Here is a 19,100-nt window from a genome sequence, read left to right as displayed (position 1 = left end):
ATGAGAACCTTGCTCTACCTCCAAGACCTATGAACTAAACATCGTGACGAGTACATGAGGCTCGCAACACCGTAAGATTCGAGGAATAAGGGCAACTACACAGCCCGAGTCAGAGTTGTTGATATTTTTGGACTGTGGGCCATTCCGTAACCCATAGGTTTCCCCATTTTCAAGCAGAGCCCCCCTCCTTATCGCCGAAAATGACCGCCATTAAGAATGTCACGGTAGTCGGGGTAAGTCCCCATATCGTACGATACTGACCTGCCAATAAACAACACAGCTAACCGCATCCGCGTCCAAAGGCCTCGGGCACCCTGGGCGTGCCCCTCGTGAAGGCGCTGCAGGAGGCCGGGTTCCACGTCACGGCCCTCAGCCGGGCGGGCTCGCCCTCGACGCCGCCGGCCGGCGTGGACCTCAAGAAGGTCGACTACGGCTCGCCGGAAGCGCTCCGGGCGGCGCTCGCCGGCCAGGACGCCCTCGTCTCCGTCATCGCCACCACGGCGACGGGCGAGCAGTACCCGTTCATCGACGCCGCCATCGCCGCGGGCGTCCGGCGCATCATCCCGAGCGAGTTCGGCATCAACACGCGCACCGTGCCGCACCCGGGGCTCCGCGCCATGCTTCAGTCCAAGATCAAGCTGGTGGACTACCTCCAGCAGAAGAGCAGGGAGAACCCCGGCCTGACGTGGACGGGCATCTCCAACAGCTTCTTCTTTGACGTACGTCCTCTCTTCCGTAGCTGTTTTGCAGCTGCTCGTAGTCCGAATGACGCAAGACCAATTAACCATGATTTTTGGATATCGTTAGGTAATCAAAAAGGGCTTTGGCTTTGGCCTCGACTTCAAGACCAAGACGGCCACCATCGTCGACTCCGGGAACGAGCCCTTCGACGTGGCGACGCTCCGCTTCGTCGCCCAGGCCGTGGTCGCCGTCCTGTCGTCGCCTGACAAGACCGCCAACCAGTACCTCAACGTCTCGGGCGCCGTCACGACCCAGAATCAGCTGCTCGAGGTCCTCCGGGAAGGCGGGGACGAGTGGAAGACGGTCCAGGTGGCCTCGGCCAAGTTCGACGAGATCGGGAACGACAAGATGGCCAGGGGGGACTACTCCGCCTTCGGGGACTTCCTCCACGTCTTGCTGTTCAGCGACGGGGCGGGCCAGGCCTTCAAGGATCCCGCCAACGAGCTCCTCGGCCTCGAGAGGGAGGATGTCCGGGCTACCCTCAGAGCTTTCCTGGCTAGTGGTACGTCATAAGCTGCAGGGAGCAAAGTGGAAACTGATAGCACTTACATCCCCTTTCAACCATCGTGGCTCCTGGTTTGCACGGCTCGCAGTTGCCTTAGAAAATACTACGAAGTATGTGGACCAACTGCATGCAGTATTTAGCAACATTCCGTCAACTCGATGTACAACAGGGCGTTTTTCCCTGCCCATCTGATGAATTCATACAAATATACTTATTTCGCACTTATACCTTAAACACCGAGGGCTTCTTAAGACGCAAACATAATAGTGCAATGGTAGATTCTCTATATACACATGATAACAAAAGCCACTGCCGCCTATATAGGGGGAAAAGCTACAACAACTGGCCAGCCCAAACCTCGGGATCAAATGCCTTGATCGCAAAGTTCGGCGGTACGATAACCAGCGGGGCCTTGATGTCAAATAGAGCATTCATCAGCCCTTCGGCCAAGAGAACCTTATCCTTCACCTTGAAGTCCTGTCTCGCCATGAACAAAACATGGTCCCTAAGGGAGACTACAGTATCCTGCGTGAGCCTGCTATACCACAAGACGGCATCCCCGAACGCCACCATCGAAGCCATGATGCGGATAAGTAGCCAAGCGCCTTGGCGCAGGATGTAGTGGATGGCGTAAATGCACAAAGCGGTACCCAGCGACACGAGCCCGCGAAGCCCGACGCGAAAAGCAGTCAGGGCCAGGTCGTGGCGTAACGAGCGCAGCGCACGCCACGAGCTCAAAGCCGGCGGTGCTCTGAGATGGAGCAGAGGCCGGAGCTCAAACGCAGATACGAGAGCCTCAAATATTTGATACGCGGTGAACGATATCAAATGCAGCGCTATTGCTCGCCAATAGGCTGCCAAACAGCGTTCGTCGTCGGCTATGTCGCGGAGCTCGATTTCACCCCGCTCAAGTTCGCCCTGTTTGACGATGAGCTGTTCTTGGCAAAGGTAATGGAATGTGAGGACGGCAAGAAAGCATAGAGCAGCCAAGCAGAGCTGCAACCCGACCTGGGCGCCCAGCTGCCCTGCGCTTGACCAGGAGCGGTCGGACTCGGGCGAGAAGAGGGCGTTGCTGTTTCTGTGAGTGGCATCAACGCATCTCACTAGTTTGTCCACACCTTGGTCAGCCAAGGGCACCAGGATAGATGTCGGAAGCGCCCAGGACATCACGGTCAGCATGCCAGAGATTGTCAGCCATACAAGCTGCTGGATAATATCCGGTGACGGATATACTTTCAGGAGCGCTAAGGGAGCTCTGAAACAGATGACGATCCCCAGCTGTATCCGATCGTAGATGTCCCACAGGCGAAGCAAGCGTCCCAAGCTCGTGTCGGCTACCCAGGGTCCACAGATGGGCAAACCGACGAGGACGGATGCGTTGATTAGAACGTGGGGCAACCCCAGGTACGTCCGCAGCACCCACGTCAACCCGGATAGCAGGTGCCAGAAGGATATGTAGTAAGCCAGTACGTGGTAAGCAAGCAGCAGGGCACAATTGACAGCCAGAGTCGCAAGCTCGCTCGTAGCGCTGAAGACCGTTCGAGGCACTTGCAGAGTGCCATCTTGCATAAGAGCCGCCTTTTGGTCCTCGAGGGTTGTATCTTCGTTGATCTCAATGCGCCAGTGCCGTGCCACGAGCGACGCGAGCCTGAGCTCGACATCACGGTTTACCCATATCCGGTATTCGTTCACAAGGGTGAGGGCGCCATCGTAGAAAAAGGTAGCGACCACGGCGCAGATCGCAGTAGCAAGAGTCTTGAGCAGGATAGCGCCGAGGCCAAGATACGACTCCAACCCGAGCTGGACATATCCATTGGTGACGCCCAGCAGCACCCAGGCTGTAGCGAGGAACCAGGTGCTTTCGAGGCTGAAGGGGAACGGCGGCGGCCGAAGCTCATCTGTCAGGGGATCGGCCTTCTCTTCCGAGACACTGTCACTCGGAGTGTCTTCCATATTACTGTCCCTATATAACTGGTTCGGCGATGCGGTTGCGAGGTCGAGCTCTGTATATCCCATCTAGTAACTTTGCCGCCTCGTCGCCCGAGCTGTGGCATCCTCGCCTTCATTCGCCTTCAATCAGAAGAGCAGCAGGCCATAATTGGACAAAGGAATGGTGACCTGGGCCGGATTCGAGCGAGCCCCATTCTATGGGAGCATACTGTTCATTATCGGGGCCTGAACGATAACATCATTGTTGGCTTTGTCGGGTCCGAAACCGTCCAACCCAACAGGACCATCGGCTTGAAAGACATGAGAGATGATATGCAACTGGACTCGACACAGCTGCGCGACACTCGGAAGTGCCTAGCTTTTGAGCAGCCTAAAGTATCGGGCAAGCCTGCAATCGTGTTAGCAAATAGGAAGAGGGCCAAATATGAGTTTGTCATGCAAATCAAACAGAGGCAACCTGCCTTCCTGGAGAGCACGCCCGACTCTGGAAGCTGCACCATCTTACTCTCCGCCAAGCAGAACATTCTAAATCACCTGGCATATGCACTGCTATGCATTGGGTCAACGGGCCGCCCGAGGTTCTCCGGTCGGAAGCCACGGAGAAGCAGTTCATCCCATTTATATGGTGTTAATGTGCTGTTAGATGAGCATGCCCTCACTAGTGAGACAGCCATCCCAGCATACGCTTCGAGCAAAGGCCAGAGAACGGCGTGGGAATGTCGCACTTGGTCGAGAGACTCATGCAGATAAACATGGCACGGCCCGAACAAAAGTAAAGTGACAATGATCAAATAACCTAAAAGCGAGTAGGTTCTTGGTGACAGCAAAACACGGCCTAATAAGTCTGAGCAACCAGCCCATTGACCAATGGGTGCATTGTCGCGCCCTCTACCCAACTTAGGCGGCTCGGGTTCGAGAAGAAAGCCTATTTTTCGGTCGAGAGAAGGTATGGCAGGAGATGAGTCGAATGGAGGAGTAAATGGTAAAGGAGATCCGGGCGCCTGTCGTTCCGGGAAAGCCGTACGGTGGTATCGATATCTTGACTGATGCAGGGCCCAAGACGGAGGGCTGGCAGCCGGGTTCGAGGTCGAGGCGGGCCTAAAAGGATCGAGACTTTGCAAGCAATAGCCAGCTACCGGTCGATCTAGGATCACCGATACAAGGTCCAGGCTGGTATAAAGACGAACCGGTTTGGTGTAGACCTTCCCGTCGAGCCGTGAGTGTTGTTGGTGGTGCGAGCATAAAATCCTACCCTCTGGGTTGTTTCAGGTGGCATGCCCGTAAGTACATAACATACATTATGTACTTGGTTGCTTGTTTACTGCTTGCCGCGTCAATTGGCCGTGGTGGCTGTTGGCTGTTCTGTTGTCAAGAGTCCCAATTGGACCAATTGGATCGATGAGGTCAACTCACGTCTACTTGTACGCCAAGTATTTTATCACATGCCGCTAGGTTCGATTTTGCCATTCAATAATGATCCCAATTGACATCAGGTCCGCCCTACCCCAGTGATCGGCATTCACTGGCTGACGAATGCCGGCCGACGGATCTCAGCGTCCCACTGCCGGTCCCTGGGTAATTGCTTGGCAGCAAGATCTTCAAAAGGATGAGGTCAGCCTCAATGCAGCGTATGAAGAATGGCCAACGAAGGCGAAGAGGGAAACCGGCTTCCCGTACGGCCGATGTAACTTGGCCTGCCTATCGGTTGCGATACCCAACATTGTCTGACATGTGCACGAAGAGGATCGCAGTAAGTCAAAGCCCCGTCTTTATTTTGAATGCTTGAAGCAGGCACGACGAGGTGTCAGTAAGCGCGCCTAGGACGGAGCGTTACACTTGGACGCTAGCCTCCTCCCTTACAGGGCTTACGTGCCGCTGAAGGGGGGCGTTGGGCAGTCTGCTGGGGCCCTACGAGGCCGCTAAGCTAGGGACATGTCGCATTAAATAGATATGTACTACACGCCTAGTGCGGGCAGGTAGTGCGAGACGACACACGCCCGCTCGCTCAGCCACACCACATGTGTAAGAAGACAGCGGCGCTTGGTTTGCTGTGCTACACGTCTGGCGCTTCGCCTTCAATCAATCAATTGGATATAGTTAAGTGCTCCATCTCCAGGGCTATGAGCAGTAGTTTACTGACATGTATGTACGTAGGTACCTTGTAAGATTGGTGGCTAGGTCGAATCTGCCCTGCTAACTTTAGAAGTTTGGATCGGTCGTGGATAAATGGTGCCATTAAAAAAAAAAAAAAAGAGAGAGAGACCCTTTTTCCATCGGCAGCGGGCAGCGGGCAGCGGGCAGCGGGCAGCGGGCAAGATGGGAATTGCCATCCATCCACGAAAGCCATGACAAATGCTTAATCTGATCAGTTATTAGCTGGTGGTCCTTCAACTCGACTTGCCCGAAATCAAGGCGTCGCCGCCCCACGGGCCGCTCGTGGGCTCTGTCCTTGTGCCATCATCCATGTCGCGAAGCTGGTACACGCCGTATTAGCGAGTGGGAAGGCTGTGCTGTGGGAAGCTGCATGGATTTGGATGGGATTAAGGGGCTATTGAAACGCGTGTAGATCGTCGCAGTCTCAAGATGCGCCTACCAAGCAACAAGCCTGTGCAGGATTGGCAGGCTCTGGCTACGCACCACGCCCTTGGCACTATGTAGCTACTACTGTACCTACTACCTCTTTACGGCCCCCCCCCCCCCGGTCAGACAAAGAAAGGAACCCTGGCGAACCTACCCACAAACACCCCCCGCCGACTGTCAAACCGACTGGTTTCAACCTTTCTTCCATTCATTCATTCATTTCTCGCCGTCGCATCGTCACCAACTCAACTCGTTCAATGATAATATCCTTTGGGGTCCTTGTTTGTTCCCGTCCTGTCCTGTCCCGACCTGTTCGTTCATTGTTTTCGTTTCTTGTAGTTGTGTGTTGAGAGTGGTGCCGTATTTTTCTATTGGTTTTTCTTTGTTGTACATATATACATACCACCTCTACACTACACACAAACTACACTATTACCCGTCCTACTATTACAGTGCCTCTACTTCCCCAAACCGGCCATTATGCAGGAACCTGCCGTGCAGCAAACCAAACCGGAGACGCAACAACGACCGGATCTCGAGATGGGCAGCGCTCCTCCGCAATCACAACACGGCGGCGCACCGGCAGACACCGAATATGACTTCAGGCCCTTTGATTGGAAGAGATTCTTTCTGAGTCCCAAATATCTACGTACGCTACCCCCCTACCCCTTCTTCTTTGGCCGATCGTCTATGACTTTGGTTTTTGCTGAATTAAGCTAACTTGGACGAAAACCAACAGCGTGGCATATCCTTATGGTCATCGTGGGAGTACTTACAGGTCTGCTGGTTATCTATCATGACCAAGTCGTCGAGGTTAGTGATCAACCAACGGTGCTGTGCTATCACGCTACCAAGACTAGTGACTGACATCTCCGACCACAGATCCTGAGGCCCTTCTCGGAAAAAGTCCGTGATCTACCAGCAGGCTGGCTCATACCCATTGTCATTCTCATCATCATCTCTTTCCCTCCGTTGTTTGGACATGAAGTCGTCGCGCTTCTGTGTGGTGTGGTCTATGGTCTGTGGATCGGTTTCGGCCTCGTTGCGGCGGGCACGTTCTTGGGAGAAGGTATGCCACCGCCCCCTTGCCCCAGCTTCTCATTACCGGATCTACTGACACCCAATTGCTTGCAGTCGGCACCTGGTTTGCGTTCAAGTCGTTGCTGCGCCAAAAGGCCATCAAGATGGAAAGGACTAATCTGAACTACGCCTCTCTTGCCCGGCTAACACGAGATGGTGGATTCTGGATTGTATTTTGGATTCGATTTTCCATCATCCCCTCGCACTTTTCCACCGCGGTGTTCGCCACCTGCGACGTCAAGTTCTGGCACTTCGCCGTGGCCACCTTCTTAACCCTACCCAAGCAGATCATTCTTGTCTACCTGGGTGTCTTGCTCGTCGCTGAGAAGGAAGGTTCCCAGGTGCAGAACGCTGTGCTCGGCGTTACTTTTGCCGTCACTATTGTCGTCGGCGTTATCATTTACAAGCGGATGAGGACGGCCAAGGCTGCACTCCGAGCAGAGCAGATGAAGAGGAAGAGACAAGCAGAGGGACACGTGGCCGATGACGCCGAATCGAACGATGGCTCGATCCCCTTGGTTTACCAGCATCACGCGAAGCCCACATATGCCCCGACAATTACGAGGAACGAGAGCCCCATGTCAGAAGACCGATACTGGAGGCCGCAGGATTCCGTTACGTCGTTACCGGGACAACAACACAAACAAGAGGCCCGCGAGTGGTTATAAACGCAGGACGATTTTGGATTTAGAAGGATAACGCAAGGACTGCGTGTATTATTGGGCACGGCTGGGCTAAGGAATCGGATACGGACGGAATGCCCACGGTCGCACAATTGGGCACGATATTGATTACGGGTGCTTGGGTTTCATCGCAAGGCGTTGGGGGTCGTTGTTTTACCACCGGGATTTTATTTCATGACATTGGTGGAGGCCTACCATCAAGGCTAATTGGAAAGGGGCCTGCCTGACTAGGCATTTCCAAGAACACCATGGGGAAGTGCATATACTGCATACTAAGCGGCGGTCACCGAAGACCACCGCAACCATCGCATGTACATATTTTGAGATGCGAACCCCGCGAGTTATGCTCGTTTTCGGGGATTAAGTTCATCCTATATGTTTTACTAGTTTTGCTCCGACCCGAGACTCGGGTTCGCGGCAGCGAGGGGCCTATGTAAATAGGCTCCCGAAGAATGGGATTCTCTATGTTGATATCCCATCATTTGATGCTCGACGTCGGGAATAAGTATCGTCTCTATCTCGCAATCTTCTTCGCGTGTCTCTTAGCCATGTGTCGTCTTAACGTTGCTCAAAAGTAGGCGTATCTGACACCCGAGATCTGGCGGCTCTTTTCGCATGGAAAAATCCGCATTGTTAGGTTGAGCGGTCGTCCTTTCGAGTGCGGTCCAGGCTGCTCGAACCAAGCGATACCAGGCCATCAGCATTAAAATCGCGAAATACGTATTCGACGTCTGTAACATTCATTACTTGGACACTGTCTAGCATCTCTCTAGATATTACTTCTTTGGGATTTTAGGTTCGCGGGACATTCCTGTCACTGACTGCTGCCGTTCCGCAGAAGGGTACAATTGGATATACCGGACAGAAGAATGCCTAGGGTCGCCTGCATATTCCCATCGAACCTCTATTGTGCGACAGTGCCCAAGTCGTCGACTGCTAGGAACAGATAAAGCACTGGGCATCGGACAATGTAAAGGGAACGGAAGCATAAAAACACACACTAGCTCCCAGAAGGAATGAGAGAAACTCCATGATCCATTGTCAAATACCGAAAACGAAAGCAGCCTTCAAGGGCGGAGAGAACCAGTCTGACCATAGCATGCACGTCCAGAAACCCCTGTTTTCCCTCTCTGACAAAGGTGTCCCCCTTTTCCAGCCCATGCGTATACTCACTCGTGCAACCCAATCATTTGACGCAAACACGTTCTATCGGGAGATGCTCTCGCCGCCAAAGACACCGGCGCAAGCGCAACCCAGCCCACCAAGGGCAGCAAGCCCCCAGGAGAGCGAGGCGCTCTCCCAGTCAAGCTCTTCGGGAGGCAAGATGTCCCCCTCGGCGACCTCTCGCGCCTCTTTAGCGGTCGGCTCGTAGGCCATCTCTTCTTCCGCGAGCTGCCTGTTGGCGCGGCCTCTCTGGCGCGGCGTGGACGACGCTGCAATATCCTCGCTGGCGCCACTGGAGCTCGCAATGCTCGCCAACCTGCCCTTGGCCCGGCCGCTTCCCTTCCGCGCCATGTAGGGCTCTGGTTCCGGGCTTTCGTCGTCTCTGGGCTCGGTCTTGATCTTCTTTTCCGAAGCGTCCTCCTTGGAGGACGGCAGCGCTCCGGCGATGTCGGTGCCGTAGTAAGGCACGGCGGATTTGATGATGGCCTGGACGTCCGTGGCACGAACCGCGGCCCAGACCCCCAGGCTCGCAACACAGATCAAAGCGTCCCAGCCGACGGCCGCGACGACCGGGTGATCGGAAATGGAGCCGATAACTTTGCCCAGGGCGGTGGTGCTACGCTCCCAGGTAGATCGTTCTTCGACGTCCCAGGGAAGAAAGCGGCTGTGGCGGTGGTAATGGGAGTTCGGTAAATTATAACTCAACCCATACCAGGTAGCCTTCGCGTGGAGAAAGAAGCTGGCCGCAGAGAGGAATCGGAACAGAGTCGTGAACGAGCTATATGCGTCGTGAGGGTGCGGGTGGACTGTACCCCAGCTTACGGGCACCACTTTCGGCAGGAGCAGAGGCAAGAAGGTGGCCACCCGGGAGAACATGACCACTTTCACGAACGAAGGCGTTTCGGCCGCATGGGGGAGCAGTCCGATAGCAGCAAGGTTCACTGCCAGGCCAGCCAGAAAGACGGCCGGGTGAGGGCACCAGTTGTTGGGCTTCGGGGGGAAGAAGGCGTTGTGCAATCTTGTCCAAAGCGAAGCAGGGACAGGGGCCACAGGGAGCTCCAGGCGACCCTCTCCGGACGGGATGGGGGCTGGCGTAAGCAACAGAGCCAGGTAGAAGAGGTTTTGGGCATATGACAGGTTCACCAAGTGCGCGAGCGCCATGAAGGCCGGCAGCAAGGGGATTCGTCTCCGGCGCCCTTCGATGGCCAACAGCATGCTCCAAGCGACAGTGGCCAGATCAATCTGCTGTCCCCACCAGAAGCGCCGTGCTTTCTCGGCGATGATCTCGATTGCATCGAAGTAGACTGGAGTGTCACTCAACCAGTGCGCGACGTACAGCTCGGTCGAATTCCTGGTGGTGTCTGGAACAAGACCCCCGTCACCGAACCATCTGGGCGTGACGTTAGCAGGAAGGAAACGACCTGTTTGATGTGGAAGTGGACGTACCGTTGAGGCAGCGCATATCCTCTGTGGTCGGCCCAGGCCCTGTAAGACAGAGCGGCATATCGGACAGCCGAGTATGCGGCCAGGGACAGCGCGGCGGCAGCGAGCCCAACGAATACGGGCGCCAACTTTACTCGTCTCGACAGGCGCTGTCGCGTATGCTGCGACGGGGACTGCGACTTGTATGATGTGTACAGACTGGAGCCGACAGCGTAAGACAAGTAGACGACCAGGCTCAAGTGAGCGCCGGCCACGCCCAACGGCACATAGCTACAAACCCACCCAAGAAATGTCCGTTAGCATCGGCGTGAGAATGCGAGTGAGTGTGCATGTGAAGACAAACGTACCTCGGCGGGTAAAGATTCGGAACGGGCGCCATCTCTGAATCATTCCCCAACAATGCTGAATGTGTAGTGAGAATGCTTTCTCGGTTTTAATCTATCGAGGGTTGATTGAGTAAACCAGGAAGGCAGCGATCCGAATCTTATCCAGGTTCGTGCGATGATGCTGCTGCCATGTAATCACCAGTAAGCGTGCAAGTACGTCGGAGATGCAGGGCGCGTGGGAGCTAGCTAGCCGAAGCGCGAACCAACCTAATGCGTCATGACGTGAGGGAGGCGGCAGGCAGACAAGACCTACAGGCTCTCGGGCCTGGGCAACAATCCAATTTACACATGCAATCAGCCGCTGGCAGGGTAATATGCAATACATCAATGTAAACCGTTTGTCTTCGTTCGGCTTCCTACAATACAAAAAAGAATACAAGGCAGCACTGAATGTGTTTTGGCTGGTGGTAAAAATAAGACGTCCCTCCCTGCCTCCAATCCGGCACCAACAATCAATCCTGTCTCCGGTAGGCTTTGCGGAGGAATGCTGGGGTAACCGCCGTCGCCTCTCCTTGGGCGGAAACATCGAAGATGAAGGTCCCCAGTCCTTGCCCGCCATATGTAGCGACATTGTTGATGATCCAGTCCGAGTTGACGGCAAACTGCTTGGAAAAGAGGCCAGTTGCCGCGCCTTCTGCGGCCGGGTCCACGACGGGCGTGGCCTGGAAAGACAACTGCCTCGCCGGCCCCGAGGCAGCAATGGCAGGTTGCAAGACCAGCTGAGCACCGCCAAGTTGAGCGGTTACTTGCGCCATCATGTCGTGACCCCCGCTGGTGAGCGAGACAAGGGTCAAGCCGGCCCCGTTGCTGGCCGTCTCGTTGTAAGCCAGGACGAGCGACGAGTTCTGGCCGTCCGTGTAAGTCCCCGCGAAGTTGCGTTTGGATTCGACGGCGGCCTGGTTCTGGAGCGCAGGCAGGATCGCCTCGCTGACGATGTCCGCGAGGAGTTGCGTGGCGGCGCTGCGGGCGGCCGCGTCCGCGATCCCGCTGGCCTGGATGACGCTGAAGCCCACGTCGTAGTCGGGCATCAGGACCAGGTAGCTCGAGTAGCTTCCGGCGTCACCGAGCTTGGTATACAAGTCCGTTACATGGCCAGTGTCTCGGTGAGTGTACCGGTAGATCTCCCAGCCCATGCCTTGTGCAAAGTCCGGGTGCGCTGTGAAGGTCGAGGGCTTCATCCACTTGCGAGTCTGGTCGGCCGGCAACAGCGTCGAGTTGAGAATGCCGACACCCAGTTTGGCCAGGTCGTTCGTCGTCGAGAATACGCCCCCAGATGCACTTGTGATACCCCCCTGGACGGCAAAGCCTTCAAGGGGTGCCACCACTACATACCCTGGGAAGCCCTGCTCGGTCGGGGTTATGGCAGTAGTCTTTGACATGCCCAGCGGATCCAGGACGGCCTTTCGATAGTATTCCTCAATCGTCATGTTGGTAAGCCGGGCTATGGCCTGCCCCAGCAAGATAAAGCCCGTGTCCGCATAGCCTGGTGTCTGCCAGGGCAGAAAGGTTGGGCCCTGTAGCCCCTTGATATAGTCCACTCCGGAACAGTTGTAACCTTTGCAGGGCACTGATGCCTCGACCTCTTCAATGCTCAGGGGGGGAAACCCCAATGTTGCAGGATCAACTGGCGGCTCTCCGGTGAGGCCCAACAGTGTATACCACAAATCGCCTGTGTCAAAGGGCTTCCCATCTCGAGGAACCCCAGAGATTTGTGAAGCGAGGCCGAGCGGGGTGACCGCGTGCCAGTCCACATGGCGGATAGGGCCATCGGTGGGTAGTTCGGCAATCTCGGGGAAGATCTCAGCCAGGGGCAAGTTCCAGTCTTGAGGCTTGAGCTCGATCAAGCCGGCAAAGACCGTGAAGAGCTTGCTCAGGCTGGCAACGCGGTAGATGCTGTCCCCGTTGACCGTGTTCACCCCGTTCGAGGCGTTCTTGACATCAGGGCCGGTGTGATGGTACTGGAGGCTTGCAGCTGCCTCCGTGTCGTGTGTAGAAAATACACCAAGGGAAAAGGTGTGCTTGTTCAAGCCAGCAAGGAGTGTGGAATGCTCGTTGCCGCTGAAGTGCTGGTCAAATCTTGAGGTAATATTCTCCCAGGTGGCTCGTACTATGCTGTCTTTGCTGCTTATTTCCACAGGTGCCGGGTCCATGGGTCCTAGGAACCTGGCAGACACACCAGGTAGGCATAGTGAAGCGAGTGCCGCAGTCTTGCAATAGGAGGCAAGCATGATGGAAAAGTGTTAGGTACTGGGGTAGTGCGCCGGGGAGAATGTGCTGCTTGGTGTCACATATCGACACTTCCAACCCCGATGGAAGCATCTGCTTTTTATATTTGGCAGTGCAGATGTAGAAAGCTTTGCATGCAAATGGATTATACATGGCTATGCAAGCCGGTGACGTTTAGTATAGGACTATGGAGCGTACGGGGACCAATCAGATGCATGGGCGTGTTACCCAAATAGGACATACCAAGTACACTATACTATGTCGCCTCATCATGGCCAGTTCTTGATGTCAGCCGTTAAGCTACCCGGCGAGTTACGTATGTAGGCGGGATCCAGAATACGCTCTTGCCGGATTTGGCAAACTTGACGGCCAAGAGCCGCCGGTGCTGCCTAAGATTGCTACGGTCTATTCAGCCCTCGATCTGCTCAGCTCGCAAATGGGCTTCAATGGCACAGCCACAGGCTGTGCAAACTGTCTTGTTGTTCGCCTTGTGTGTTGCAAGTCTGCCAACCAAACCACTGAGTACTTTTTTCTACGGCCAGGCCCAACTTCTCTTGCAGGACAGACTCAAATTGGCAGGGAAGCAATGAGTCAAGGTTGCAATGTAGAAGTGGTGCACTATCAAATCTGTCGTCAACATTTAAAGGGCTGAGACGAGACGTAACCGTTGTTGATCATCGCAGACCTAATCTCACTACAGGCGTTGCATTCTCCAGTACACTGACTGCTGTAAACCGCCCCTGTAGTCTAGAAGCCAAGCCAATTACAGGAATTCCAGGGGGCCGAATTGAACCCCAGGTTACCGAAAGTGTCCCGCTAAAGTGGACGGCCGCAAGTGTTTCAAAACATTCCTTGCGCAAATGAACCACATGGAAACATTAATTGGGATTGCGTACTTTGCACCCACTGTTGTCGCAAAACGTCTGGGGAGCGAGCCCGTTGAATGCTTCTTTTTTAGAACGATCCATCCCAACCACCAAGACACTACCTACGCGGGAGGAAAGTCTGCCAACCGGGAGACTTTTTTTTTAATTCTACCATGTACCATCTAGCCAAGGGCCTGTACCGGCTCGCGACGAGCAAAGAAGGTAAGTGCTGCATATTCATTGTGCATAGGTGGCATCGACCCACGCGACGCTCATTGCCTTCCCTTCCCTCACATACTCTCTGCCTCCGTCTCCCTCCCCCACCTCCGCAGCAGCCAACTGACGATTTGCTCACCACGCGAAAACAACAGAGTACTCGGTAATCCTCCTGGGCCTGGACAATGCGGGCAAGACGACCTTCCACGAGCAGGCCAAGTCGCTCTTCCTGCCCGAGCGCCCGGACCCGAAGCTGCGGACGGTGCCGACGGTGGGGCAGAACGTGAGCACCCTCACGCTGCCGGACATGTACCTCAAGATCTGGGACGTCGGCGGCCAGCTGTCCCTGCGCCGCCTGTGGCAGAGCTACTACGCCTCGTGCCACGCCATCGTCTTCATCATCGACAGCACCGACATTGGCGACGGCCTGCTGCTGCCCGGCGAGGAGGACGAGGAGGACGAGGACGAGGGTCAAGACGGCGGCGGCCCCCGCGGCAGCAGAGACGACGACGCGAGCTCGGCCGCCACCGCCGGCACCCGCAGCGACCGACGCTCCTCCAGCAGCCGCGCCCACGGCCACGTGAGCAGCGGCAGCAAACACCTGGGCCGACTGGACGAGTGCCGCCTGGTGCTGGAGGATGTCCTACAACACAGCGAGACCGAGGGCGTGCCGCTCCTGATCCTGGCCAACAAGCAGGATCGCGAGGACTGCGTCGAGGTGGTCCGGATCAAGGAAGGGCTCGTCAAGAAGGTGTTCGAGGGCGAGAAGGCGAGCTCCATCCGCGACTCCCGCGTGCTGCCCGTGAGTGCCTTGACCGGAACCGGAGTCAGCGAGGCCGTCGACTGGGTGCGGAGCAGGGTGAAGTGGAACAAGGAGTCAAGGCCACCCGTCATGCGATAAGACGAAAAACGGTAGAGTTCTTTTACTTAATGTGTGTCGGGAAGGGAGGGTCTTTTCTCTGGGTTGGCGTTTCTCAAGCGGCATGCAGACGGCGTTAGGTCACGGGGAAACGGTTTACGCAGGCCTGCGGAACCATCATATAGCAGCGACTCAAGGGGTATCCTCGAGGTGGTGGGTATCATTGGTCTATTTTTTGGACGCCTTTTATAATACAAGAGCATGGTTTCTACCTTGCGTTATCGGCAGACAGCTCTGCCAGAAGCCCGCCCTTATTCCTGTGCTTCGAGTCCTCAGCCAGCTTTTGGTCCACAAAGTCCGAGAAGTCCTTGACTTTCTGGAGAGCCAGGGTGGAACATTGCACGACCGTCATAGCCTCGACCGGCGCACCACCGGGCTTGGCGACCTGGCAGATCTCCCCATGCTTGTTCATGCTGATGGTGCAACTGCTGACGCGCAGCTGCTCCTCCAAAAGTGTAGTATCCAGAAGCCAGATGTCCTTCTCCGCGCCGTCTTCTCCGACTTGTACGGCCCCGAAAAAGCTGAAGGTGATGCAGAAAGGCGAGTGCAGCCAGCTCAGAGGGACGGGCTCCCTCTCCGCCGGGGTGTAGACGGTCAGGGTTGCGCCCTCCATGCTCGTGTCGGGTTTGCGAAAGTGGCGCAGGGCTGCAACAACCGCCAGGCACGAGGCATCGATCAAGTTGCCGTCGTGGGACAGGACGTGCAGGTCCACTCTGATGGACCAGCACTTTTGCCCTGCCACTAGGCACAGAGATTCGGTGTCCAGGGCATTCGAACGGCGCACGGTCTTCTCTAACAGTCTCGACAATAACACTTCGGTCTCTGTCGGGCGGTTGACCTCGAAAGCGGGCGAGGCCATGGGGCTGAGCTCGGTGGCGATGGTGAAGATGCCATCAAACGGCCGGTCTGTGTACGGGACCGTAACTTCTGCAGTGACCTTGGCCAGAATCCTAGAGCCATGTTATAATTAGCTGCTACCATTTTCTCTCTTCTGCAGTGCATCTCGACATCAGAAGGGAGGGGGGGGGGGGAAAGAACAGCATACCGGGTCTTGCCTAGGGTGACGTCTGCGACTCCATACTGGTCACCAAACTTGAGATCAAGCTGGCGGAACTGGTCGAGGGCGCGCCCATCGAGACGCTGGCCCTCTCGGACAGCCTTCAAGATGAAGTCTTTCTCATTCTGGGAAGGTTCGGCCTCGCGCGGCATGATCAATGGTGGGGGGAAAGGATAGAGCCTCTCCTTCCTCGTCGCATTCGGAGCAGGCAGGTAGACAGAAAAAAAGAACAACGGCTTAGCGAAGTTTACAGGTGGGATGCAAAGTAACCAATGCACATGCAGTAATTCTCAGCTGGTTTAGTGGTTTGCTAGCTGCGGTGGTGGGGCATCAAAATCCTATCTTAGCGTCCCAGTTCTACCAATTCCAGGTAGCTTCCGCGTTTACTCCCTGTCCAGCAGCATCGGGCGCGGTCCCCTGCCAAAAAGTCGGTGGTTTTGGATGTTGATGACACCGACCACTAACTCTCGCTCCCTCTCTCGTACTGCTTCAAACAACCACGACAACACCAGCGGGAGCATACTCCTAACACCGGCAATACGTACTAAATAGCATCACACAACACGAGACAAAGTCACCAAAGCCACCATGACTACCGCCCACAGACCTACCTTCGATCCTGCCCGCGGCAAGGAGGCCCTGCGCGGCCCTGCGTACCATCAACGCCTCCTCCCTGCACACACCCAGTTGAAATACCGGTAGGTCATTGTCGGCTTGCCTCTCGTTTCTACGCCACATCGGATTACTCACAGTCGCTATAGACAACCCGGACAAGGCGGCGATGCTGACCACGAAGTCCGCGACCTGCGCGCCGAACTCCTGGCCGCCGAGGCTGCTCACTTCGCCAAGGCCAACGGCGGTGCCCTCCCCGCGCCCTCGTCCGAGTCCGAGGAGATCGCAGCCGCCAACGGCACCAAGCGCCCCTTGGCGCTCACATCCGGCGGCGGCGGCGGCGGCGACGACAGCAACGAGGACCCCGAAGCCAAACGGCGGCGCATACTGGAAGAGTCGCGCGACATAGACGCCGACGACAGCGAGGAGGACGATGGCGACGATGACGACGACAGCGACGAGGAGGACAGCGACGACGACGAGGCGGAGCTGCAGCGCGAGCTGGAGAAGATCCGACGGGAGAAGGCCGAGAGGCGCGAGAAGGAGGAGGCCGAGCGCGCCGCCGCCGAGGAGGAGGAGCGGGAGCGGGACATTGCGCTGGGCAACCCCCTGCTGAACAAGCAGAACTTCAACATGAAGCGGCGGTGGAATGACGACGTGGTCTTCAAGAACCAAGCGCGCGGAACCGAGGACAAGGGCAAGAAGAAGGAGTTTGTCAACGTAAGTACAGCCCATCACCATACTCTCCTTTTTGAATTGAATGAAGAAAAACAAAAGACTGACATATTGACAGGATCTGCTGCGGTCTGACTTCCACAAGCGTTTCATGGGCAAATACGTCCGCTGAGACGCTCCGTTGCGCATTACTTAGAGATACCCAAATAGAATGAACACCTGATGATTGCGCATTCTAAATCCCTGGTGGTGACCATTCAGCGACGACATTCAGCAGCTCATAACGCTACAATTTCCATAAGCAAAACAGGTCCGTTGGCCCAATGGTAAGGCGTCTGACTACGAATCAGGAGATTCTGGGTTCGAGCCCCAGGCGGACCTACAGCGTTCAACATCTGTTCAGAGATACCCCCGCCTCTGGACATTTACTTTTGCAAATGATCCACTCAAAACTCTTGGTTTTTTTTTTTTTTTTTTTTTATCTTCTCTCATTGTCTCTCTAATCTTTTGGCCTCAAAGCCACCGTAATTCTGCGGTCCAATGTGAACCAATATATGACCATCTTTTTCGCAATATTTATTCAATTACGAAGAGCGAATTCCAAGGCAGTCATCCATCGCTCTATTTCTACATAGGTAGGTAGACAAGTATATATCGTTTGTAATTCGACATACGATATAGTCAGACTTGAACATCAATCTACCCCTATTGGCCCTTCTTTGTCTCGCTCGTGATTTTGGCACTGTTGAGCGGGGTGTGTGTCTGAAACCCAGCGAGACCTGCCCCGATGGTTTCGAGGCTCCGGAGCTTCCTTCTTAGCGTCTTGACACTGTCAAATAGCAAGACTAGAAGGAAGAAGATGGTGGCAAAACGTCAGCCTGCGTGCATACTAAAGCCAAGGGAATGCATCCGACCAAGTAGATGACCCAGTCAGAAGATATAACTTACAGGCAGGCACGATGGCCCAGGGCAGGTTGAAGCCAACATAGTAGACCCAAAAGTACAGGAACTCGGGCCGGCTGTGGGCGAGGCCGGTGAAGTGCGTCTCGACGAGGCTGGTAGAATAGTACAGAGCCACGCCGTACAGGTGGGCCATGCACATGATGATCTGGAGCGGATGGCGGAGGTGGCTGTCCAGGACAATGCTGGCCGCGCAGGCGAAAGAGAGGGGGCCCCAGAGGAACTTTTGGGGTTTGGTGGCGGGCCGTTGTCAGCTTGTTGCTCATGTGGTTGGGCAGTATGCTATCATCATTTTTCACGGGAGGTGAGGGAAGAAGAAGTAGTAGTAGTAGAAGAAGAACCTACAACGGTGATGCTCTCGACGCTGAGCATGAAAGGGTCGGAGGTCAAGTACCGGGAATCCGAGAGGGCGTATTCCTTCCAAAGCTGCGCGAAGAGGTTCTGAGACGATGCCACGGTGGCATGGTTGAAGACGAAGTAGCCTATGTGCCAGACAAAAATAAGCTTCCGTCTCGACAGAGTCCTAGAAAGAGAGCGTGTTTCCTATCCTACCTTCAAAGAAGCAATGCAGAGAACCGCCTGGATTTCGTATGGTTGAGTTAGCAATATGCAACTTCATCCAGATAGGACCGGCTACTTACACAGTACGAACCAGCAGAACACGGCCAGCTTCGATTTGGTCAAGGACGGGTTCACGCGCAGCGCGAGGGTGCCCATGAGCAGCATGACGCTGGCCAGCATCCCGCCCAGCGACGCCAGCAGCATCGGGACGGTGGCGCGGTTGGCTTCATAGCCGGGGATGGCGACGCCCAGGGGGTAATAGGGATGCACCGGCGGCGGTGGCTCCTTGGTGGCGCCCGTCCTGGCGAGATTTCCGTCGCGAAGGCCGCCCCAGGCCCCAATCCAGTCTGCAATTGGCATTTTCTCCGGGCGGGTTATGTACCTAAGGTAAGTAGGTCTCGCAGTGCAATTTTCCAATAATGGATTGATTCAGCCCATTCAAGACGTGGCGTCTGCTGTGAGGTGGCCGTGACGGG

At 55.5% G+C, this 19,100-nt stretch overlaps 9 protein-coding genes across 9 annotated transcripts; 4 read left to right on the top strand and 5 right to left on the bottom strand.

Annotated features, from left to right (window-relative positions):
• Nucleotides 1-200: 200 nt before the first annotated feature.
• On the top strand, nt 201-1,242 carry PG985_006212 (NmrA-like family protein; the record flags this gene model as incomplete). Its single annotated transcript, XM_066825981.1, has 3 exons — nt 201-233; nt 303-719; nt 808-1,242. Coding segments are annotated over 3 exons (885 nt in total), but the record flags the coding sequence as incomplete, so codon positions are not given.
• Nucleotides 1,243-1,579: 337 nt separating this feature from the next.
• On the bottom strand, nt 1,580-3,199 carry PG985_006211 (uncharacterized protein; the record flags this gene model as incomplete). The annotated part of the gene is made up of 1 exon (XM_066825980.1): nt 1,580-3,199. The coding sequence occupies one exon, from the start codon at nt 3,197-3,199 to the stop codon at nt 1,580-1,582; it is 1,620 nt and encodes a 539-aa protein (XP_066685587.1).
• A 3,057-nt stretch (nt 3,200-6,256) lies between these two features.
• On the top strand, nt 6,257-7,524 carry PG985_006210 (uncharacterized protein; the record flags this gene model as incomplete). The annotated part of the gene is made up of 4 exons (XM_066825979.1): nt 6,257-6,425; nt 6,516-6,589; nt 6,659-6,845; nt 6,911-7,524. The coding sequence occupies 4 exons, from the start codon at nt 6,257-6,259 to the stop codon at nt 7,522-7,524; spliced, it is 1,044 nt and encodes a 347-aa protein (XP_066685586.1).
• Nucleotides 7,525-8,745: 1,221 nt separating this feature from the next.
• On the bottom strand, nt 8,746-10,525 carry PG985_006209 (uncharacterized protein; the record flags this gene model as incomplete). Its single annotated transcript, XM_066825978.1, has 3 exons — nt 8,746-10,093; nt 10,150-10,416; nt 10,494-10,525. The coding sequence occupies 3 exons, from the start codon at nt 10,523-10,525 to the stop codon at nt 8,746-8,748; spliced, it is 1,647 nt and encodes a 548-aa protein (XP_066685585.1).
• Nucleotides 10,526-10,984: 459 nt separating this feature from the next.
• Nucleotides 10,985-12,760, bottom strand: PG985_006208 (uncharacterized protein; the record flags this gene model as incomplete). The annotated part of the gene is made up of 1 exon (XM_066825977.1): nt 10,985-12,760. The coding sequence occupies one exon, from the start codon at nt 12,758-12,760 to the stop codon at nt 10,985-10,987; it is 1,776 nt and encodes a 591-aa protein (XP_066685584.1).
• Nucleotides 12,761-13,797: 1,037 nt separating this feature from the next.
• Nucleotides 13,798-14,741, top strand: PG985_006207 (uncharacterized protein; the record flags this gene model as incomplete). Its single annotated transcript, XM_066825976.1, has 2 exons — nt 13,798-13,846; nt 13,996-14,741. 2 exons carry the CDS (start codon nt 13,798-13,800, stop codon nt 14,739-14,741), a joined length of 795 nt encoding a protein of 264 aa, XP_066685583.1.
• Nucleotides 14,742-14,967: 226 nt separating this feature from the next.
• PG985_006206 (3' exoribonuclease) lies at nt 14,968-15,968 on the bottom strand (the record flags this gene model as incomplete). Its single annotated transcript, XM_066825975.1, has 2 exons — nt 14,968-15,709; nt 15,805-15,968. The coding sequence occupies 2 exons, from the start codon at nt 15,966-15,968 to the stop codon at nt 14,968-14,970; spliced, it is 906 nt and encodes a 301-aa protein (XP_066685582.1).
• A 436-nt stretch (nt 15,969-16,404) lies between these two features.
• On the top strand, nt 16,405-17,275 carry PG985_006205 (uncharacterized protein; the record flags this gene model as incomplete). The annotated part of the gene is made up of 3 exons (XM_066825974.1): nt 16,405-16,514; nt 16,578-17,148; nt 17,222-17,275. The coding sequence occupies 3 exons, from the start codon at nt 16,405-16,407 to the stop codon at nt 17,273-17,275; spliced, it is 735 nt and encodes a 244-aa protein (XP_066685581.1).
• A 533-nt stretch (nt 17,276-17,808) lies between these two features.
• Nucleotides 17,809-18,984, bottom strand: PG985_006204 (ebp domain-containing protein; the record flags this gene model as incomplete). Its single annotated transcript, XM_066825973.1, has 4 exons — nt 17,809-17,948; nt 18,052-18,286; nt 18,409-18,545; nt 18,705-18,984. 4 exons carry the CDS (start codon nt 18,982-18,984, stop codon nt 17,809-17,811), a joined length of 792 nt encoding a protein of 263 aa, XP_066685580.1.
• Between the last annotated feature and the right edge of the window lie 116 nt (nt 18,985-19,100).

This window comes from Apiospora marii, assembly GCF_038362585.1.
Source record: "Apiospora marii strain CBS 49790 chromosome Unknown utg000004l_segment0_segment0, whole genome shotgun sequence".
NCBI lineage: Eukaryota > Fungi > Ascomycota > Sordariomycetes > Amphisphaeriales > Apiosporaceae > Apiospora > Apiospora marii.
Note: the sequence above shows the minus strand (reverse complement) of the source record. Positions and strands in the feature narration are given on the sequence as shown.